Source organism: Tenrec ecaudatus, chromosome 10 (genome assembly GCF_050624435.1).
Source record: "Tenrec ecaudatus isolate mTenEca1 chromosome 10, mTenEca1.hap1, whole genome shotgun sequence".
In the NCBI taxonomy this organism is placed as follows: domain Eukaryota; kingdom Metazoa; phylum Chordata; class Mammalia; order Afrosoricida; family Tenrecidae; genus Tenrec; species Tenrec ecaudatus.
Window position 1 is genome coordinate 123,369,039 of NC_134539.1, and position 24,218 is coordinate 123,393,256.

Consider the following 24,218-nt stretch of genomic DNA (forward strand, 5'->3'; position numbering starts at 1 on the left):
TGCTGTGAAACTTTCTCTGATAACTGCCTTTGCTGTGTCCCATGAGTTTTTGTACATTGTGTTCTCATTGTCCTTGGTTTCTAGAAAGTTTCTAAATGCATCTCATCTGTTCCAGTATGGAGTCCTTTTGCAATCTAGAGTTATTCATTCTCCAATTGTTTACTCTTGTTTTCTTCGTCTTTATTTTGTTGATTTCCAGCCTTATGGCTCAGTGGTCAGAAAAAGAGGTCTGTATGATATCAGTGTGCTTAAATTTATGTAGATGCTCCTTATGCTCCAGCATGTGGTGCATCTTTGAGTATGCTATGCGGGCTTGAAAAGAATGTTTGTTTGTTTGTTTGTATTTGGATGAAAAGTTCTGCAAATATCTGTCAGGTGAAATTGTCTAATTGTATTTAGATCTCTAGCCTTCCTGTTGAGTTTCTTTCCCTGTGATGTATCTTCCTCAGAGAGTGGTGTATTGAAATCACCCAGTATAATTGTTGAGGTTGTGATTTCTTTTTTCATCTTTTTTTTTTATTTTGTTGTTTTTTCATCTTTTGAAGTGTTTGCTTGACCTATTGAATGGGTCTCTCATTCGGGAAATGTATGTTTACAATGCTTAATGGTTCTTTGTCTACCGTTCCAGTGAGTATTATATGGTGTCCCTCCTTATCTCTTTTTATGGTTTGCACTTTGAGGTCTGTCTTATCCAAAATTCGGATTTCAGTCCTGTTTTTTTGAATTGCTGTTTGCTTGGTACACCTTTCTCCAGTCTTTGATTCTCAGCCTATTTTTGTCTGTTTCCTTGAGATGTGTCTTCTTTAGGCTGCAGATTGATGGGTTTTGTTTACTAAGCTGGTGTGATAACCTCAGTCTTTCAATGCCTGAATTCAGGCCATTGATATTCAGGGTTATTATCTCCATCTGCAGATTCTGTGATGTCTTTTTAGACCTTTGTGTTGGATGTTTTCCTACTTTCCTTTCTTATTAGTGTGTTGTGCATGTGTATGTGTATATCATTCTCGACTTCTTTCCATCCTTAAGCCAATGCTAGTCTTGTGTTTTTTTTTCCTCTTTGTTGCCCGCTGGGTGAGGTTGTTCTATGTGGCGGTCTCTTATTTATGCTTGGTAAGTGTTGTTCTTCTGCCCATACTGAGTCAGCAAGGATCTTTTGTAGGGCTGGGCTTCTTCTAACATATTCTTTGAGTTATTCCTTGTCTGGGAAGACTCTTCTCCATCTATTTTGATTGATAATTTGGCTGGGTAGTGTATTCTTGGGGTTGCGTTGTTTTCCTTTAATTTTTGGAATATGTTACTCCACCCTCTCCTCTTCATAGTTTCTGCTGATACGTCTGAGCATGTTCTTATTTGGGAACTTTTATATGTGATTGGTTGTTTTTCCCTAGCTGCTCATGATTTTCTCCTTTTCCTCAAAGTTGAATAATTTAACTATTATGTGCCTTGGTGACTTCTTGGAATTCAGTCTAGCTGGTGTTCTTTCAGCCTCCTGAATGATTGCCTGGTTTTCATTCATTAACCTGGGGAAGTTTTCCTCCAAGAATTCTTTTACTATTGTTGCAGATGACTACTTTATGTGTCTTTCTCAGGTAATCCAATAATTCTAATGTTCCTCTTCATAACATCAGACATAACTCTTAGGTTTTCTTCAGCTTCTCAGATGATCTTATTAGATTTTTGTTTGCATTTGTTAAAGTCTGCTTGGCTGTCCTCCCAAGTCACTGATGTGGTTGTCTGCTTCCTCCAGTCTATTCTCAAGGTCTGTGAGGCTACTGCTGGTTTTTGTTATCTGCTTCCTAAGCTCTTGCATTACCTTTTGGTGTATGGCCTTTATCTCCTCTATCATTTAATCCTTTTTCTGTATTGTTTCCCTCATCCTGTGTGACTCCAAGCAGCATTCTGAAAATTTCTGTGACAGTTCAGTGTTTGTTTCTTCTATGCACGTTGTTAGGTTCAGGACATCTTCTGCCATTGCCCTTTCATTCTCCTGTTTTTTTGTTGAGGTCATTGGGGCTGAGGGCTGTTTGAGTTGTGTTGTTTTAGGGGAGCTAAGTGCCATTTTCCAGGTTGTTGAAGAGCACTGGCTCTCTTTGGGAGACTCAGAGGAATGCTTCTTTGAACTGCCTGCAGCTAATTTCACTATGGAATTAACCTACCACTTTATCCTCCTGTGGCTTCCCTCTCAGTGGAGTACCCAAGGCTGTTGGCTTGCCTGCTCTGGTTTAGAACACAGCGAATGGTGGGCGGAATTGCCCTGGCCAGGTAGATCACTGCAGAGATTGGACAGAGGTTCCAAACTTCAGCAGCTTGGAATGTTATTGAGTGTTGGCCGAGCTGCCTTAGGTTGTGTGAAGCACTAAGGTTGGTGGGAGGAAGTTCCCTCAGTCATGTGGTACAATAGAGGAAAAATAGGGGCCTCCCCCAGGCACACAGGCAGGAATTCCCTGGTATGGACTTTCCCCAGCTTCGGGCTATGCTGCACATGTTGGAGCTCACCTTATTGGGTGAGGGGCAGACATAAATGCCCTAGGCTAAGGAGAGTGGTCTGAAGGTCGCCAGTGGAGTGTTTAAGAACTGGGAAGAGACAAAGAGGAGAAAAAAAATAAAAAACTAAGCCCACCGAGACTGTGGGGGGATAGAAGAAGAGAGGGTAACAAAAGTAACAATATAGCTGAGCCCCATCACTGCCAGTGGTGCTGCAAGGGTTTAACCCTGTCCGGAGGAGGCAGTGGCCACAAGCTGTGGCTGTGTTCAGATAAAGCCCGTGCAGTGGCACCAAATGGCCCCAGCTCCAGCCAAGACAGTGGCGGGGCTAAGGTCAAGCCCTAGCCGGCCTCCACTGTGGTAAGCCAAAATTCCCCAGCCCCTGAACACCTTGTGGATTTGTGCCTACTTATCTTTATCATGCTCCTCCAGCAATCCAGCATTGTTGAGTTTTCCTCTAAGTAACCTCTCCTAGCCTGATTTCTGTGGAATCCCTTTGGTTTGTGTTACTCAGTCACCATCTTTCCTGAAGTCTCCCCTATAAAGTTATTTTCATCTTAATCCCAAACCTGTAAAATATGGATCCATTTGTAAACGCTTGTTGCAGTATCACAGTATTTTCTTTGAGGATCAGTTGATTTGTATACTAGTTGCAAGTTTTAATTTTGAATTCATTAAAGTGGAGCAGGAATTAGACACTTGTTACACAATATAAAGTTGAACTTAAAAAAAACTGAACTTGTGATAACAGATGTTAGATCCCCCAATAAGAGTATTTTTTTAAAAAATGAAAAGAAAAAATATTCAAGCTCCCTTTCCCATGCTCATAAGAACAACCCAGTCTGCAGTTTGAAGCAGAAAATAAAGCTACAATTTATACTATTAAAAAAAACCCCGAGTTTTTTTAACGGCAATTTCATAAAAGTAGTTGAACCTTTTTGAACTCCAAAGACTTTCAAGTTACTTTGTCTAAGAAATAGTTTTTTTACTTTATAGCTATGGTGCATCATTTAATGTTTGAGTAGATTGCATGCTTATAGTAATAAGTACAATTGACATAAATAGGTTTGAGAATAACCAACAGATTCTTGGTGGGAAAGTAAGCCATAGTGGGGGCAGAAGTTGGTAGGCTTTTAGGTTGCTGGGTATCCATTAGAATTGGTCCTTCTACATTGGGCCTGCATTCAAGTATTCCCTCAATGCAAGAACACTTTGTTCTATTAAACTGGCATTCCATGATGCTAACCTTCTTGGACACGCTCACTGAAGATAAAGCAGGTGCTTTAGCAAATGTGAAAAAACCTGATGGTGCCTGGCTATCAAAGATACAGTGTCTGGTGTCTTAAAGGCTTGAAGATAAACAAGTGGCCATCTAGTTCAGAAGCAACAAAACCCACATAGAGGAAACACACCAGCCTGTGTGATCACAAGTTGTCGAAGGGATCAGGTATCAGGCATCAAAAAGAAAAAATAATTATCATTTTGAATGAGGCGGAGTGCGGAGTGAAGTCCCATAGCCCATCTGTAGGAAACTGGATAGATATCCCTTTACAGAAGGGTCGTGGGGAGGAGACGAACCAATCATGGTGCAGTGTAGCAACAGTGAAACATGAAACTTTTTTCTAGTTCTTTAATGCTTTCTCACCCCCACTATCATGATCCCAATTCTACCTTACAAATCTGGCTAGATCAGAGGATGTACACTGGTACAGATAGGAACTGGAAACACAGGACAGATGAAGTGGATAGGAACTGGAATCCAGGACACATGAACCCCTCAGGACCAGTGGTGCGAGTGGCGATACCGACAGGTTGGGGAGAAAGTGGGAACCGATTACAAGGATTTACACATAACCCCCTCCCTGGGGGATGGACAACAGAAAAGTGGGTGTAGGGAGATGTTGGACAGTGTAAGGCATGACAAAATAATAATAATTTATAAATTATCAAGGGTTCGTGAGAGGGAGGGCGGGGAGGGAAAGGAAAAATCAGCGGTTAACCAAGGACTCAAGTAGAAAGTAAATGTTTTGAGAATGATGATGCCAACAAATGTGCAAATGTGTTTGACACAGTGGTTGGGTGTATGGATTGTGATAAGAGTTGTACAAGCCCCCAATTATTTAAAAAGTAAATTTTTCAAAAGTTGTTTTAAAATAGAAAGTGTATAATTTTTAATTGCAAATCAAGAGCATTACTAATATTAGTATTGACATAGAATACAAAACTGTTTTTAGGATAGTAACTCTAAAAATGTTTTCTGTGAACACACCTAGATTTGGAAGGTGAATTTTTATGTGCTTCCTATCTATAGTGTGTCATGAGAAATGGCATTCATTGCTTCTGCTAATTAGGTGCCCTGGGTCTTTTTCTTACATGTGTTATGAATGCATTCAGCTGTGCTAAAAACTGAAAAAAAAAAAAAACATATCAAGAAACTAATTCTTAAAACAAAAAGAAATAATTCTACACTTAATTGTGTTGGAGTGAATGACTATAAATCTAACTATAAGACTGAGTTAAGCTCCAATCAGATACTAAAGACTATTTGAGAGAGGGAGTTAGGGCAGGGAAGATATAATTGAGTCATTTTTGAATGAGGGAGCGTAAGCACATGCAAGAATGCTGGTGTTGGCAAGGAGTCGATAGGCCGGTGAGGTCGTGCCAGATGACTTGAGTCACAACCAAGAATTGGGTTTTGTGTAATGATTGGAGATTTACAGATAATGTTAATGTTTTGTTAAACGATCTTACTAACATTTTCAAGGGATTCCTACATGGGACAAACTTTAACAAATAATGGCAACCAAAAAGGTATAATTTACTTTAAATTATTTACCAGTTTATTAGTGTTACAGTATTACACATGGAATATAAATTCAGAGATAGAATATGAAAATGTTCTAAAGTAATTCTGATTATTTTTAACAGCATGGTGGACATACCTTTAAACCTTTGACAGAAATTTATGAGCAGCATGTCACTAAAGTGAACGAAGAGGTAGCCAAACTTCGTCGGCGTCTCATGGAATTGATCAGCTTAGTTCAAGAAGTGGTAAGACTGTTACTAAAAGATCATCCCTTTTATATTCTGTAATAACATAACAACGTTTTCTGTTATATAAACCAAATCATGGTTAAGGCAAGATTTTCAAGATATGAGCATTTGATTGTATCCATTTATTATCCTTCTCTCTCTTACTAACTTCATATTAACTGGGGAAGTTTGTACCCAAATCCTTGACCCTTCGAGGAGCAGTGGAGTCAGCTCAGAACTAGAGGATCTGCAAACTAAAGATAAGGCTGTTTCTTACGAAGTCAGTAACTGACGTCTGAATATAGTAGATACTGAGTTTTACAGAGTCAAAGTTATTCACTGGTTGTCCCATTTTGGAAAAGTTTGTGCTGCCTGGAAATGTACTATTTCCCAAGTCATGAATTGGAACTTGAAACCCATTTATCTACAGAGTTTAAAGAATAATATTTAATCACACTACTTTTCAGATATTGTACAGGTGAAATAGCTTTGCTGAGTTTTCTAGGAAACCATTATTTATAGTAGTTCTGTTGGAATGTGTGATAAATTTGAAACAGTTATGCAATAAATATACTTTTGGAATATAGTCTGTTATTATAGACCATTGCTAAGAACAGGTGTCTTCTTTGTTTCATATTTTTGGAAATCAATTCCAATAAGCCATTTGCAAATTGGATGTTGTCTTTGGTTTTCATTTAACATCTCCTTTTCCTATTATTTTCTCTGGGCTTCGTCATCTTTTGTTTGTCATAAGGAGAGATTCTAGGGTTGAGATTCCCACTGCATGCATTTGCATCATAGTAGTATAGGGAGGGCTGCCTTTTATTTCTGTGGCATGGCAGTGAGAGTCTCCACAATGCAATTTTCTTCACGGGATTTAGTTTTGAAGAGAAAAGCTTTTGTACACTATGGCAAATACTGGTTTCTCTTTTTTAATTTTGCTTTAAGGTTGTTGAAGATGTGAAATAGTTCTAAAATATTTTTTATAATGTCTTTAGTGTGATTATGTTATCTAAGATATTTTATAATTGCACACCATTTTGGTTAACTGTTAAAACATCATGTAAATTACTTTTATGTAACAATAATTATTTTAAGACCCTTTTCCCTGATTGAGTTCAGTGCTCAGAATTTTTAACAACAATTTTTAAAAGAGGAAATGAAGTCATCTAACTTGGGAATAATCATAATGGTTGCATTGTCAGTTTCTGTTTAATACATTCTTAAAATACTATTTATCTGTTTATCTTTTAGGAAAGAAATGTAGAAGCTGTAAGAAATGCAAAAGATGAGCGTGTTCGGGAAATTCGGAATGCTGTTGAGATGATGATTGCGCGGTTGGACACGCAGCTGAAGAACAAGCTTATAACCCTAATGGGTGAGTGTTGTACTCCGCTAGGGTACAGCATGCACAACGCTTCCCGCAAGGCCTGTCGGATGAGCAGTAGTTAGGTTTGGAAGCTATCTTGGGACACTATATACCATATTTACTCGTGTATAAGCCGAGTTTCCAGCACATTTTTAATGCAGTTTTTGTTTTAAAATTAGGTGCCTGGGCTGATATTCGGGGTGACTAATACTTGAGTACATACGGTAACTACATTTTGTTACAACCTTGCCTAATGTCTAACCTATATGTGGAAACAATCAGAAAGAAAAGGGGTCCTTTATAAATCTGGCTAGACAAGAGCATGTCCATGGGTACAGATAAGAGCTGGAAACACAGGGAATCCAGGACTCCTCTGGACCAATATTGAGAATAACCATACCAGGAGGGGAAGGGGAAGATGGGAGAAAATGGGAACTGATCACCAAGACCTATCTATAATCCCCTCCCAGGGGGATGTACAACAAATGAGGTAAAGGGAGACATCGGACAGTGCAAGACATGGAAAAATAATAATAATTTAAAAATTATCAAGGGTTCATGAGGCAGGGAGGGGATACAATGAGGAGCTGATTCCAAGGGCTCAAGTAGTAAGAAAATGTTTTGAGGATGATGGCAACAGGTGTACAAATGTGCTTGACACAATGGATGTATGTATGGATTGTAATAAGAGTTGTACAAACCCCTAATAAAAATGACTTAAAAAGAAAAGAAAAGGTTTCCTGGCCATTTGGAAAACCATTTTGGGGTAAGCTGCCAGATGCTTAACCCATTGTGACACCAGCACCCTTTTTGGTAAGTATTCTTAATGCCTAATGGATCTATTTGTGAGGTAATGTGCTTTCTTTCAATTCCAAGTAAATTGCTATCACTCTCTTTTTGCTTTCTGGTTCATCTTCATTATGATGGCAAAGTGGTACCACATATACTCGAGTATCAGTCGAGGCACCTAATTTTACCCCAAAAACTGCATTAAAAATTTGCTAAAAACTCGGCTTATAGTAGAGTATATGCAGTATTAGTGTATATATTAGTGTAATTACTCCCTCTTCCCTGGTTTTTCTTAGAGATTTAGGTTTTGATTCTTTAGTTTCTAGTAGGTCTGAACACAGGATTTAAGGGAAGGTCTGGTGAATGCTAAATTTAATGGAAGTTTATTTGTGTGTGTGTAATCTTTGAGCATAAGCTGTGCTCTTAGTAGTCAATGTTTTGTTTTGTTGAAGTTAGTGGTATATTACAGTGTAACCTGAAATAGATGAACTAGTGTAAGTAAAAAATTTTAAATTTGATTTCTTGATTTTCCAAGGCTTTAGAGCCAGCCATTCCTTGTGCTGTCTAAAATTCTGCTTTATCCCCTCCCCCAACATGAGAAACTGACCTCAACTGGGGTGAAGCCTCCTCTGTTGAAGTGGTTTTTAAGATAGACAAATAAGGAGATGATATGTGGATCATGAGAATTAGGGAGGCACCTGCCTCACTGCTTGGGACGCACCAGATTAGAAGATTACATGACTTGAGGACAGATGGCTGTCTTTTGTCTTGGTGTTTATACTTACAGTAGGGGTTTCATACAATATTTATCCTGTTGTGTGTGACTAACTTTGACCAGCAGAATCATTTCCAGGTCCCTCCATGTCATGAGGTGTTTCATGGTATCAATGTTATTTTCTAGGGATGTGTAGTATTCCATTATGTGTATATGCCAGAGTTGTTTTTTTTAAATCTTTCTATTGACGGCCATCGTTTGGGTTTTTTTCCAGATTCTTGCTATTGTGAGAGAGCATAAAAATAAAGAAATTAAAAAAAAAGGAAATAAGTAAATAAAATTTTGCTTTATCACCTTTATTTTTAACTATTTTGATAGGATGCAGGTATTTTTTAACTTAGATATTTACATATTATTTCACGGTTTTAATATTATGAATGTATCCTATTTGAATTTCAGTTTTGCTCACAGATTCAGCATCAAATGGTCTTGAAAAATTTTTAGTTAGGTCCTACAGTTCATCTGTGCAATGGCACATTTAGAAAAAAAACTGTCAGCATTTAATATACTGAATAGATGATTTTACATCATTCTGTTTTTTAAGGTTCTTAACTACAGTCAGACATACATGTAGATGATCTTATTTAAAAAAATTTTTTGGATCTTATTTTTTCTTGACTTAATTCTGTTTGAGAATTCTATAAGTTCATGAAGCCATAGAGAGTATTGGAAGGTGGTATGTATTAGAACTTTTGAAATTTGAGGGCCTTTTTCTCTGAGAAGCTAATGTAATTCATGATTTCTTAGATAGCTTTTTCATTAAACAGAAATCTGACTTCATTATAAGCATACTCGTATTATCAACAATTTCAGACTTTCTTGCATACTAACTACAGTTCTACCGCTGATTTTCAAATCAAGTCCAGGGTAGTTTTCTCACAGTCTCATGGCCTCCCGCTAAGACTGTGGAATGAGATCATGGTAGTAGAGCTACCTTTGATAATTTTAGATCTCCAATGATAATTAACTTTGTCATTATGTCTTTCAATACTCAAAAGCTTCTGGTTGTGGTGTGAAGCATAAAAGTTCAATCTTTTAGATATCCCTCTATCAAATTCTACTCCAAATCCTTATCACTTCTGCTACCCTCATTTCCAGTGTTTCAACATTTCTTGTGCTTAATTATCCTTGAGTCCGTGCCCTCTCAAGGCACCCTGTCTCGTGTTATCTTCACAATTTGTTGGTGTGGCTGCTGTGTATTTGGAGAGCTCTCCAGCCTAGGAGGCTCCTTTTCCCGCACTGTGTTGAATAGTGTTCTACTGGGACCCATGGGGTTGCCCTTGGCTAATTGTCAGAAGTAGATCGCAGGCTCTCTAGTCTGTTTTAGTATGGAAGCACCACCCAAACCTGCCCAGCATGGGCAGCGCTGCTGGTGTCTGAGACAGCACCTGTGGTACCGTTGTCAGCACAGAGGTAGCTCACAAGCCACCACATTAAGACCAACTGACTAGACAGGTTGTGGTCCAGCTCTTTCACCCTCCCTTCTCTTCCTCCAAAAGTCTGATTTGTCCAGCTTGTCAAGTTATTTCTTTAGAAAAATAGTTTCTTAAAACATAAGGACCTAGGAAAAGATTTCTTGCTTCCAAATATATGTCAGTGAACATTTGATAGCGCTAAATTGCATTCCCCCCCTAAAACTGTAGGGAAAGTTGGCCTTGGAGTCATCTTTTCAGAGCATCTACATATTGGATTCAACCTGTTCAAGTTCTTGGAAATTCTTTAGGATATCTACAATGAAACTTTTTGTTTTCTTGAAGCAAATTCCTTGTAGATTATGTTCAGTGAAAGTTAATTGCACTTTTAAATGAGTAAAGAGCCTACATGTTGGTGTTTTGCTATTGCCAAACAGGTCAGAAGACATCTCTCACACAGGAAACAGAACTGTTGGAATCCTTACTTCAGGAGGTGGAGCACCAGGTGATAACATATTAAATATAAAATGAAATAAGGTCTTTATCCATATTTATTTGTTTTCCTTTAAAGTTCATTTTGTCCAAAAGTGTATAAGGTAGATGGGAATTTTTATGAAAAAGGAATCATCTGGTTCTAAAGATTTTTTTCCTTTTCCATCTTGTTGTGGAACTACATAAATACAGCTTAGACCGTTGTAAAAATAGGATTCATTTTACTGGTTATACCTCATCAAACGGTTGATCTATAAAAAATTGAAATTGTACTATATAGTGATCGATCCTTAGCTCAAAATATAGTATTTTTATTTATTAAGCAGATTTTTACTGAGTGCCAAATACCTAGCAGGCACTCTCATAGATAGTTAAGACACAACTGTTAGTCAAGGGACAGAACAAAGCACCTTGCAGCAGTTGATGTTCCCGACTGAGCTAAAGAAGCACAGAACACAGCACGTAAGTAAAGTGTGTGTGTTACATAAATATTTTGTATATTCAAATGCTTTTTGTCTATTTTGGAATTCTTAAATTTCTTAAATACACAGTGTTTTTTGTGGTCACTTTCTTAATCGTCGTCCTAGGGATTCCCTTTACACAGTTCTTGGGTTGTATTCCTTCGTTTTTTACTCTCCATGCTTCCACTCTCTTGGATATATCTTTTATTTTGATACGTAGTTCCTCTAGAATGAGAACAGAACAAATTCTTTGAGACTTCATGTCTGAAAATATTTGTGTTTTGCCTTTACAGTTGATTGAGTGGGTAGAACTGTGCCGGTGGGTTTCCGAGGCTATAACTCTTTACAGGCGTAGAGCCTCTGCTTCCTTCCGCGGAGTGGTGGCAGTTTCACAGTCTTGACCTTGTGCTTAGCAGCCCAGTGCATAACCACTAAGTCACCAGGAATCCTACACATACTTACAGATGCTTAAAGTTTGAGTATCTTAATATGTGAAGAAACATTCATTAAAAACAAATGCCCTTATATTGTGATTTTACTGTTAACAATGAGAAGAGTACATTTATGGTCTTAATAATTCTTAACTTTAAATTTCATTTAGAGTTACTTTATTTTTCTTTCACCTCCTCCCCCACTAGTAATATAACCAGAATGATTCCTACTTTCTTTATTAAGAATGGTGAGGTTCATATGAATGATTAATTTTTGGTCATACAGTTGCGGTCTTGCAGTAAGAGTGAATTGATATCTAAAAGTTCAGAGATCCTCATGATGTTCCAGCAAGTTCATCGAAAGCCCATGGCATCTTTTGTTACCACTCCTGTTCCGCCAGACTTTACCAGGTACGGAACAGGTTCTGTTTTTTGAACTCTGCAGTTTTAAGATGCTTATAATGATATGATCTAGTGAAATTTATTCAGGATGTATAAATCTCTGTTTATTTATTCATTCATTTTATGCAAATTAACCCATTTATTACAGGCCAGCGAGGTTTCATATAGTGGAGCTTCTACTGGTCTTTCAATTCCTTCAGTCTTCTGATGGAGACTTTACTGGGACAGCAGAGGGACAGCAGAGGTGGTATTGTAGGTCCAGGCTCCACCGGCCACTGTCCTCATGCAGGAACCCCAGTGTCAGATGCCCATGGCGCATCTCTTCATCTTGGTTTTGCCGCAGAAGGAGCAAGTGTACTTGACATGTTGGCTGATTTCAATTTTCTTCACCATATTCCTGAGGAAGGTGCCGTAACGGGTCCCATATTTGCCCACGATCCCGACCTTCTTGGTGCGTTTGGCCATCTTCCCGCAAACTAGTCCCGAACCAGAGCTTTATTTATTTCTTAAAGCCTGGCTGACTTGTACACATTTTACTGTAAGAAGAGAGGCTGATAAATTTGGAGCCACTTATTTTTCCATGTTCTATATTTCATAGCATGATTCTGTTCAGTTTCATCAGTTTCTGTTTGGTGTTTTACTTAATTTTTAGGTTTGCTTATCTGGTTACACTATAACTGAGTATTACAAGTATGTGGCCAAACCTAAAACTCAGAAAACTGATGAAGTGCTAGAAAAATCTTATGGTTGCATAAAGTTACTGGAGATCCTAAGTAATAGTGGAAGGGAATACAGTTGCAACCAAGACATCTTTTTGTTTTCTATCTTAAACTTTTGTCTGAACTATTTCGATTATTATTACCTCAAGCATATTTAGAATTACACTGAGGTGTTAGACCAGTGACTTTAAAATTCACCTATATACACCAAAATAAAACACTAAAGGTGTGCAACAGCAAGGGGAACAGAGCATCGAAGTCCCCAGGGAATACCAAAAACACACTTTGAGGCCAAGGCTTGGTGCCCCATCAGACTCGACCGGAAAACACTCCTAAGAGTCATCAAACAGACCTTGAACTGTTTACTGGGTTTGTTTGTTTTTTGGTCATTGGTTTTATGTTGTTGTTGCTGTTTTCTTTTGTTGCTTTGTTTTGCCCTGTTATGTTTTCTGTGCATATTATTAATGCTGCAGGTCTGTCTAGAGGAGATAGGTGTGATAAACAGTCTGAAGGAGAAAATAATAGGAATGAGGGTTCTGGGGGGACCTGGGAGAAAGGGAGGCGGGGGAAAGGAAGTGGGTGTCAACCAGCCCAGGACAAGGGAACAAGTGATCCAAAATTGATGGTGAGGAGGGTGTAGGAAGCCTGGGAGGGCTTGATCAAGGGCAATGTAACTGAGAGGAATTACTGAAACCCAAATGAAGGCTGAGCATGATAGTGGGACAGGAGGAAAGTAAAAGGAATTAAAGGAAAGAAGTAGGAGGCAAAGGGCATTTTCAGAGTTCTAACTAAATACAGCAGTGGTTCTCAACCTTCCTAATGCGGCAACCCTTTCATATAGTTCCTCATGTTGTGGTGACCCCCTAACCACAAAATTATTTTCATTGCTACTTCATTACTGTAATTTTGCTACTGTTATGAATCGGGCAACCCTGTGAAAGGGTCGTTTGACCCCCAGAGGGGTCATGAGTCACAAGTTGAGAACTGCTGATGTACAGGCTTGTACATATGTAAAGATATTTATAAGGATGGGGAAATAGATCTTTGTACATATATTTATAGGTTTAGTATTAGGGTAGCAGATGGACATTGGGCCTCGACTCAAGTACTCAACACAAGAACACTTTGTTCTAACAATCTGGCATTCTGTGAGGCTCACCTTCCTGACACAATTGCTGAAGACAAAGTGGGTGCACAGTAAACGTAGTGAAGAAAGCCGATGGTGCCTGGCTATCAAAAGATAGAGCATTTGGGGTCTTAAAGGCTTGAAGATAAATAAGCAGCCATCTAGCTGAGAAGCAACAAGACCCACATGGAAGACGCACACCAGCCTGTGTGTTCATGAGGTGTTGATGGTATCAGGTATCAGGCATCAAAGAACAAAAAATCATGTCATTGTCAATGAGGTGTAGTGTAGAGTGGAGACCCAAAGCCCATCTGTAGGCAACTGGACATCCTCTTACAGAAGGGTCTTGGGGAGGAGACAAGCCAGTCAGGGTGCAGTGTAGCAATGATGAAACATACAACTTTCCTGTAGTTCTTAAATGCTTCCTCCCCTCCACTATCATGATCGCAATTCTATACAAATCCTGCTAGACCAGTGGATGTGTACACTGGTACAGATTAGAGCTGGAAACGCGGGGAATCCAGGACAGACAAACCCCTCAGGACCAATAATGAGAGTAGTGATACCAGGAGGGTAAGGGGAAGGTGGGGTAGAAAGAGGGAACTGTTCACAATGATCGACATGTAACCCACTCTCAGGGGGACAGACAACAGAAAAGTGGGTGAAGGGAGATGTTGGACAGTATAAGACATGAAAATAAGAATGTATAAATTGTCAAGGTTTTTTGAGGGAGATGGGGCGGGGAGGGAGGGGAAAAATGAGCTAATACCAAGGGCTCAAGTAGAAAGAAAATGTTTTGAGAATGATGATGGCAACAGATGTACAAATAAGCTTGAGACAATGGATGTATGTATGGATTGTGATAAGAGTTGTATGAGCCCCCAATAAAATGATTTTTAAAAGAAAAAATTAGTAGATAAATGAAGGAATCATCAAATAAAAAATTGGCTATAAGAATCACTCATGACCCTTTAGAAAATCAATTGTTGGACCACATTGAGTTCATTTTGAAATTAAATTTCGGAGTGTAGCTGGGCATATGTAGTTTTTAATTTCAAGTTATTTTGTGGGTGATTCCTTGTGGCAAGCTTCAGTCCATCTTACACGTTAGAGATGACTTTTCTGGCATGTTGAGGAAGACCCTGTGGTATATTTAGGAAATAGCCTTTGTTTTCAAAATGCTTACATGGCTCGCTGCCAGTTTTCTGTTACGTTATGCCATATAATGACTATAGGCATTCATTTACCTAGTGTGGTTTTGGCTAGGATTTCTCAGCTGTAGGATTGTTGCCATTTTAGGCTGTGTTGTTCCAAGAGCAAAGATGTCACTTTGAGGGCTAAATTGCGCCTGACCCAAGCCAGGCTGTTTTCTTGTTTTGCTTTTGGTCTTTTTCTTTTCTTTTTAAACTTTGAATTGTTAATTGGGTGAAGGTTTACAGAACAGATTAATTTTCCATTCCACAAGTCATCCATTTTGCTTCTTGTTACTGAAGCAACCCCCCACAATGTAGCATCACTTAAGACCCACCTCTCCTCTGTTTCCTGTTTCCGTTCCTTCTGCACTTGCACATTGGGTTGTTAATTGCAAGGTCAGTGTTTCAAACGTACCAGTCACTCTTTGGGAGAAAAATGAGTTTTTTTTTTCTCTAAAAATCCACAGCTTCTGGAACTCACAGGGGCAAAATTTCCACAGATTTCCATGACTCAAAATCTCAGTGGCAGTGAGCTCGGTGTGAATTATAGACCTGCCTATTTTTGGTCTGAATATTGAGCCATGAGGATGAATTTATTTTCAGATCTGAAGAGTGACTAAAGGCTGTAGTCTGTAGCATTTCACCAGTCTCTCTGACCAATAGCTCAGTACCATGTACTGAACTCTGACTCATAGCGCCCCTCTAGCACAGAGGAGAATTGCCTTTGTGGGCCTCTAAGAGTACAGCTCTTGGAAACGGAAATCCTTCTTATTCCAGTTGGTAGTTTCAAACTGCTGGCCCCAAGTTTAGCAGCCCAACAGAGAACCTAGTATTCCTCAAGTGCTCAATGTCTGAAAAGTTGGTCTGATCTTTTTTACGATTTTGAGTTTTGTTCCACGTTTTTCTTTCATTCTATATAGGGCCGTGTACTGTGATCCTTTTCCGAGCAGTTGGAAGTGGTAGTTGGTGACCATCCATTTCTTTTGGTCTCAGGGTCATGGAGACTGATGTTCTCTTGGCCTTTTAAACTAATTATTTCCATGTGTCTTTGAATTTCTTCACTATTTGCTTCAGATGGGGAGAGACCAATAGTTACACCTTAGATGATTTCTCATGCTTTTAAAAAAAATAGTTAATACAGTTTAATCATTCATTTTAAGATTTGTACAATCATCACTAGTTTCAGAACATTTTCTTCTCGAACTCATTAACTCCCCATTTCCCCCTATTCTCCCCTGGGCAATTATCAATCCATTTACTGTTTCTATAGATCTATCTGCCTCTGGCAGGGCATTTTAAAAATTGCCTCTTGTGTACATGAACGTTGGACAGTGAATAATGAACGCTATGAAAGAATTGATGTATTTGAATTATAGGATTGGAGAAGAGTATTGCTAATACCATGACTGCCAGAAGAACAAACTAACTAGTCTAGGAGAAAGTATGGCCTGAATTTTCCTTTAAAAGCAAGAATGATGGGACTTTGCCTTGTATACGCTGGACATATAGTCAGGAGAGACCAGTTCCTGTAAAAGGACATCATACTGGTAAAGCCCCTCAAGGAGAGAGATTGACACAGCAGCTGCAACAGTGGACTCAAACATCGCCGCCGTTATAAGAAAGGCACAGGACTGGACATTGTTTGACTCTGTTGTACCAAGGTCACTATCAACAGCACCTAACAACAACAGCACCTCTTTGTTGAGAAGTGTATTGTACAATGTTTACCAGTATCCATGACGCTTCCCATTAAAAGCCAATAGCAACTGTGTCTTTGAGTCACTCCCTACTCTTAGTGAACCTGTAGGACAAGTAAAAGCATCCCATTGGCTTTCTTAGGCTGAAAATCTTTAAATAGATTGTTTTTCTTCTCATCTGTGGTTTCTTGAGTGTCCTCCGCCATCATGAATGACACAGTATCTGGACCAGGAAGTTCATGACCAACTGACTACTGCAGCGGAAGCAAATGGTCATTGATGTCCTTTACCCTGGGAAAGTGTCAGTGCCTAAGAAATTTGTGAAAAACTAGCCAAAATGTACAAGACCACACCAGGTGTCCCTTTTGTATTTGAATTTAGAACCCATTTTGGTGGTGGCAAGACTACTGGGTGGGTTCGAACTGTGGTTCCATCAGACGTTCTCTGTAAATAGGGTTTGTGCCACAGTCGTGAAGCACCGTTTGTTAGCCAGTAGGTTAGCAGTTTAAACACGCCAGTTGCTGTGTGGGAGAAAGTTGCACAGGCCTTGAAAACATAATGGGGCAGTTTTACTCTTTTGTATGGGACTTGGCTTGATGGCACATGTTGGTTTCCGGAGCAGTTGCTTGATCTTTCCATTCCTTTGAGGAAACTTTGCCAGCAGGCGACCTGCTCCAGCCTCTTCCAATTTTCGTTGCTATCTATGTCCATACATCAAAACAGAAAGGGTCTCTACTAGCTAATAATACTACATCACCCTTATTAGTTGTAGAAATCAGTGCACATATCTGGTCATTTTGTTTTCCTATTGTTTTCCAGATGCTTCAAACTTTTAGGAGATCTCTATATTTGGGGATGAGAAGCAGTTGAGACAATTGCAGCAGCTGCTGGTTTGGTGCAATATTACTGACCATTAACCTTGCAAAGGATATATTGTGTGGTTAATCTTTTTCAGTGTTGTACACACATACTTATTTGAATATTTACCTGATTTACTCTTTGAGCATAATTATTTTACAAAAGGTTGTAAAACTATATCTCCAATTTAATTGCAAATGTGCTGTCAGATTTTTATGGTTTTATGAATTATTTGATGTGGTATTGTATTCAATCGGGATTTCAAAATGTTTTTAGAGATTTTAGTAATATTTTAAAGATATTACTGAGATTTGCTTTGTTTTTAACCTAAATTGGCTAACTAATTTTGGGGGTTTTGTTTTATTCTAGTGAATTAGTGCCATCTTATGATTCAGCTACTTTTGTTTTAGAGAATTTCAGGTAAGCCTTTTTGAAAAGTATTGCTTTTTTGTGTATGCAGAAGGGAGTGATTCCTGGGTAGGATAGGAACTGGTGACTGGCGTCATTTAGTATTCGCAGAAGAATCGAATTTCCTATTAGAAACACAGAAGACATTTGTTTAGCTAGCAGTGTATCTTTCGTACTGATTACTTCCTTGATTGGACGAAAGCAGCCATTTTAAAGAAGACCCCTTAGGTCTTTGGAGACTGAGGAAAGGGAATGGGATGATAGAAGGTCTCCGAGCTTTCCTAGAAATAGTCTAGGAAAAACGCCCCTAGGGTCCTTTTATCTGAGCTCAAGTGTGAGTGCCTGAGTGACCACTATGGAAAGGAATTTGTGAGTTTTGTACATGTATTTTAATGTTGTTAGCCTTTACTGGATTTTTTTCTCTAATATTATCAGCAAACATCTTAAATGACAAAGGTCCTAAGGGAATTGCCTGTAGGACTAGCTTGGAAATGGCCATTAGAAATGAGAAATACAGGGTCTTGCCTTGGAAAGAGAACTTCCAAGTAGGTAAAACCAATCATTCAAACAAAATCAAACTTCCAGAACCTACACATTCCCTGATTCTTTTTCCTTTATGATTTAATTTTATATTTAAAATACCATTAAGATTTTCTCAACATTATTTAGGCTTATCATATGTTCTTGCTTTTCCATATTACAAAAGGATAATTATGATTCAGTGTCTATTGAAGTAACATACTGTCTATGTGTCTGTGTCTGTTTCGGTTTTAGTAGTTGAATGGCTGGTGAAGCAGTAACTAAACTCAGGATACTCTTGTTTCCTTTTCCCTTAATTGTGCCAATTTTGAGGTGTTTGTGTCCCTTGCACCATGAAATTTGAAAAGGTATTGCTGAATCTTTCAGTGTCATTAATTTTGCCTATTTCAGAAATAAGTATTTCTAAACATACACAGTGGAGCTTTGAGTTACTCTATCACCTTCAGTTAACTGTCAGGTATAGCATATAACAATAAATATGTATAAGTGTATAACGTAAGTTAAGTGGTGGGTTTCAGTTTTTCTCTTTCCAGTGTAGTTTTGCTCTTGGGATTTGATTGGTTCTCTTTGTCTTCAGCACTTTGCGCCAGAGAGCAGATCCTGTTTACAGTCCCCCTCTCCAAGTGTCAGGACTTTGCTGGAGATTAAAAGTTTACCCAGTAAGTTTTTCGTATTTCTCATAAGTTTGGACACCAGGATCTTAATTTTCTGGGTTCTGGAGCACAAAAGTTCACTTTTGAGTGGTATGATAACAATTTTATGTTTTGTTTTTAAATAGTTATGTTACTACATCTACAGAAAAAAATAAGCTAAATATGAATAGTATGAACCCTACATCTCACTGAGTTTTATCTCTGAATTTTAGAATTAAAAGAAATAATTAAAGTTATTATTAACATTAAAAATACATAGATACAGAAAGCCATCTACAACCAGTGTATGTTGACTGCAGATTCATTGTGCATTTCCAAATGTTTATTGTACCTGTCTTTCCTGAAAATTGGCCTCTTTGAACAAGTGACATGATTTGATATATGGATTAGATGCCTATGGTAAGAATGTAAGCATGTAAGGTTGCCCCACTTTATGTGATATTAGCAGATAATGATGTCCATTGCTTAGATCTGTTAATTCCTTGGGAATTGTATCATATGGGTAATTACCTTTTTGTCAATTCCTTTTCAAATATTAGTTGGAATACTTTTATAAGGAGATATTGTCTTTCACCTATTATTTGCTTCTCACTGTTCAAATAGGAGAGGCAAAATAAGCGCATGAGTCTTTTATTTGCCAGGTTTTCTTACTAATCTCTGAAGGTAAATAGATTTTAAATATGTATATACACATATATACATATATATTTTTATGAGTCTGTAGATTTATTTATGTTTTAATTGTATGTAGGAGCCCTTCTGCCATGATTCTTACTCTCTCAGACAAAATGGGGGGGCGGCCTCATTTTACACATTTCCCAAGTTTGAAACCACCAACCAGCTCTGTGGGAGAAAGTCTACTCCCAGTTCTACTCTATAGAGTTGCTGTGAGTCAGTACATACTTAATGATAATGAGTTTAGTTTAGGGTTTTGGTTTTTTTTGGTATGAATGTTACTCTGCATTTCTCTTTTCCTTATTTTAAATTGTAGTAAATGTGTATATAACAAAATGTTTGTCACTTCAACATTCTTCATATGTACAGTTAAGTCATATTAACTAATGTTTACCGGTATGTTACTGACTGTGCTACAACATTTAACTGGGTGGGTCATCAAAAACAATGATAACATTGTGAAGCATGGAAATTCCAGAATACATAATTGTGCTCATTTGGAATCTGGACAGAGACTAAGAGACAGTTGTTCAAACGGAACAAGAGACTACTGCATGGTTTGAAATCAGAAAGAGCAATGCATCAAGGTTGTACATATTCCATCTACATGCTGAGCACATCATCAGAGAAGCGAGACTATGTTAAGAACAACGCAGCATCAGGACTTAGGAAGGCTCATTAATAGAATCTGACATTCAGATGACATCGTCTTGCTGAAAGTGAAGAAAAATCTTGAAGCATATCCTGGTGAAGATCAGAGACTAGTCTTCCATATGACTTACACCTCAACATAAATTAAACAAACATTCTGGCGATGCGACCAGTAAGCAACAGCATGATAAATGGAGAAATAATGAACTTGTAAAAGATTGCATTTACGAGGACTTCCGGGAAGATGGCGACGGAGTGACACACACCAGAGGGACTCCGCAGAATCCAGCCCAGGAGAGTTGCTCAGAGTGAAATTCAATGCCACTGGATCGCAGGAGGTGCATCATAAAGATAAGTAGGCACAGATACACGGGGTTTTGAGGGGCTGGGGGCTTTTGGCTTACCTCAGTGGGAGCCGGCTGGGGCTGGACCCTAGTCCAGTTGCCGGATCTGCCCAAGCCGGGACCATTTGGAGCCTGTAGCAGGGCTTGGTCTCAGCACAGCCACAGTTTTCCTCTACCTGCCTCAGGGCAGGAACAGGACTCTTGCGGCTCCACCGGCAGGGATCGGGGTTCATCTACATTGTTGCTTCTGTTTGCGTCTCTGCTTTATATTCCCACACAGCCTTGGAGGGCTGCGCAGGGGCTTTTTCAAGGCACAGCCGCAGCCGCAGCCGCGCCGCGTGGTCTGAGCAGGGAATAAACCCAAACCCCCACAGCTCCATAGGCAGGGATCAAGCTTCAGCTACACGGCGGCGTCTGTTAACATCTCTGTTCTCTGTCCCCCCATTTCTCTGGGGGCGGCTCAGCAGTTTTCTTGCGACCCTTCTTGGGGCTCAGCTGCGAACTACCGCTGGAGCTTGGGGCAGGGAGTGAGCCCTTGTAAATCCACAGGCAGGGAGTGGGACTCAGCTACATAGTTTCTTTTGCTTCCCTCGCTTCCCTGTACCCCTGCACCGTCTAGTCTCACTTTTTTATTTTTCTCACCCCCCTTGTTCCTGCCCTGCTCTCTCACACTCCTTTGCGGACTTATGGGGCACTCCCATTGCCCTAGGGCATTTGCGCCTGGGTCACACCCAGCTAGGTGAGCTCCACCCTGCATAGATAGCCCAAGGCTAGGGTAAGGCCTGCTTGCTCTCCAGGGGATACTCCTCAGACTTCTCACCAGGGAGTTCCTGCCTGTGTACCTGGGGACATAAGGCAGCTCAGCCAACACTTATCAATATTCAAACCAATAGCGGGAACTTCAGCCCAGCCTCTGCAACACTGGTGCAGGCAGTCGATCTGCCATCTGGGGCACTCCCCTAATAGGGAAGCCACAGGAAGATAAAGTGGTAGGTTAATCCCATAGCAAAATCAGCTGTAGGCAGATCGAAGAATTCCTATAAGTCTTCCAGAGAGAGACTAGAAAATGGCACCTGGTCCCTCAAAAACAACTCAACGCAAACAGCCATCACCCCCAACGACCTCAACGAAAAAACAGGAGAAACAAAAGGCAAAGGAAGAAGATGTCCTGAACATAACAACATACATAGAAGAAGCAGACATTGAGATGCCATACAAAGAAGCCCTCAGAATGGTGCTTGGAGCGATGCAGAATATGAGGGAAACACTACAGAAAAAGGATGAAATGATAGAGGAGATAAAAGACATATACCAAAGGAAAATACAGGAGCTTGAGGAGCAGGTAACGAAAAACAATAGCAGAATCATGTTCCTTGAGAATCGATTGGAGGAATCAGAGAACCGCATCAGTGGCGTGGAGGACAGCCAAGCAGACTTTAATAAACGTGAACAAAAATCTAATAAGAGCATCAGAGAAGCCGAAGAAAACCTAAGAGCTATGTCTGATGCTATGAAGCGGAACAACATTAGAATTATTGGCCTACCGGAGGAAGACACAACAAAGAAGTCATCTGCAACAATAGCGAGAGAATTCTTGGAGGAAAACTTCCCCAGCCTAATGAATGAAAACCAAGCAACCATCCAGGAGGCTGAAAGAACACCAGCACGACGGGACCCCAAGAAGAAATCACCAAGGCACATAATAGTTACACTATCCAACTTTGAGGAAAAGGAGAAAATCATGAGAGCAGCTAGGGAAAAGCAAGCAATCACATATAAAGGTTCCCACATAAGGATATGCTCAGACCTATCAGCAGAAACTATGAAAAAAAGGAGAGAGTGGAGTAACATATTCCAAAAATTGAAAGAAAACAACGCAAATCCAAGAATACTCTACCCAGCCAAATTATCGATCAAGATCGATGGAGAAGTAAAAGTCTTCCCAGACAAGGAAAAACTCAAAAAATACGTTACAACAAACCCAGCATTACAAAAGATCCTCGCAGACTCAGTATGGGCAGAAGAACAACACTCACCAAGCACAAATAAGACACCAGCACATAGAACAACCTCACCCAGAGCACAACAAAGAGAAAACAGACCCCAAGATAGCAATGGCTTAAGGATGGAAAGAAGTCAAGAATGATACACACACAAAACACACACTAATGAGAAAGGAAAGTAGGAAAACTCCCAACACAAAAAGTATAAAATGGCATCACAGAGTCCGCACATGGAGATAATAACCCTGAATATCAATGGCCTGAACTCAGGCATTAAAAGACTGAGACTAGCAGAATGGCTTAGAAAACACAACCCATCAATTTGCTGCCTACAGGAGACACACCTCAAGGCTACAGACAAAAATAGGCTGAGAATCAAAGGCTGGAGAAGGACCTACCAAGCAAACAGCAACACAAAAAAAGCAGGGGTTGCAATCCTTATCTCGGATAAAATTGACCTCAAAGTGCAAACCATAAAAAGAGATAAGGAGGGACACTATATAATGCTCAAGGGAATGATAGACAATGAACCACTAAGCATTGTAAACATATATTCCCCGAATGAGAGACCAGCTCAATACGTGAACCAAACACTCCAAAAGATGAAGAAAGAAATCACAGACTCGACAATTATAGTGGGTGACTTCAACACACCACTCACTGAGAAAGATAGATCACAGGGAAAGAAACTCAACAAGGAGACTAGAGAGCTAAACTCCACAATTAGACAATTTGACCTAATAGATATTTACAGAGCTTTTCATCCAAATACAAAAAATTTCACATTCTTTTCAAGTCCTCATGGCACATATTCGAAGATAGACCACATGCTGGGGCATAAGGCAAATCTACATAAATTTAAGCACATTGAAATAATACAGACCTCTCTCTCTGACCACTGTGCCATAAGACTGGAAATCAACAAAAGGAAGACAAAGAAAATAAGAGCAAATAATTGGAGGATGAATAACTCTCTACCGCAAAAGGAGTGCATACTGGTGCAGATCCGAGATGAAATCAGGAAATTTCTCGAAACCAACGAAAATGAGCACACGACGTACCAAAACTTATGGGACACAGCAAAGGCAGTCATCAGAGGAAGGTTCATAGCAATACAAGCACACCTGAGAAAGGAAGAGAGACTCATGACGGATACGCTGACACAAAATTTACAAAAACTAGAGCTGAGTCAGCAGGACAACCCTACTAATAGCAAAAGAAAAGAAATTATAAAAATCAGGGCTGAGATTCAGGAGAGGGAAAATAAAAAAACTATGGAAAAAATTAATATCGCTAAAAGTTGGTTCTTTGAAAAGATAAACAGGATCGATAGACCATTGGCAAACCTAACCAAAGAAAGGAGGGAACAAATCTCAATAGCAAGAATAAGGGATGAAAGAGGGGTCATTACAACAGACCCTAATGAAATCAAAAGGATAGTTACACAATACTATGAAGGATTGTACTCCAATGAATTCAACAATTTGGAAGACATGGACAAATTCCTGGAAAAACAATCCCTCCCTAGACTATCCTTGGTGGACATCAAGAATCTCAACAGACCCATCGCAATAGAAGAAATAGAAAAGGTTATCAAGGGATTACCAACAAAAAAATCCCCTGGACCAGATGGATACACTGGAGAATTCTACCAAGCATTCAGGGAAGAACTAATACCAATCCTTCACAAACTTTTCCAGAAC

The 24,218-nt window shown here is 39.3% G+C and overlaps 1 protein-coding gene across 5 annotated transcripts in view; it reads left to right on the forward strand.

The window, feature by feature from the left end:
• The window catches only part of TRIM37 (tripartite motif containing 37), a 122,862-nt gene that overhangs the window by 24,548 nt on the left and 74,096 nt on the right, over positions 1-24,218 (forward strand). For all 5 annotated transcript variants that reach the window (XM_075561521.1, XM_075561519.1, XM_075561518.1 and 2 more), the window contains exons 6-11: positions 5,413-5,535; positions 6,772-6,895; positions 10,300-10,367; positions 11,533-11,657; positions 17,611-17,661; positions 18,767-18,848. In XM_075561521.1, the coding sequence (XP_075417636.1) occupies positions 5,413-5,535; positions 6,772-6,895; positions 10,300-10,367; positions 11,533-11,657; positions 17,611-17,661; positions 18,767-18,848 (573 nt within the window). The remainder of the gene's footprint in view (positions 1-5,412; positions 5,536-6,771; positions 6,896-10,299; positions 10,368-11,532; positions 11,658-17,610; positions 17,662-18,766; positions 18,849-24,218) is intronic.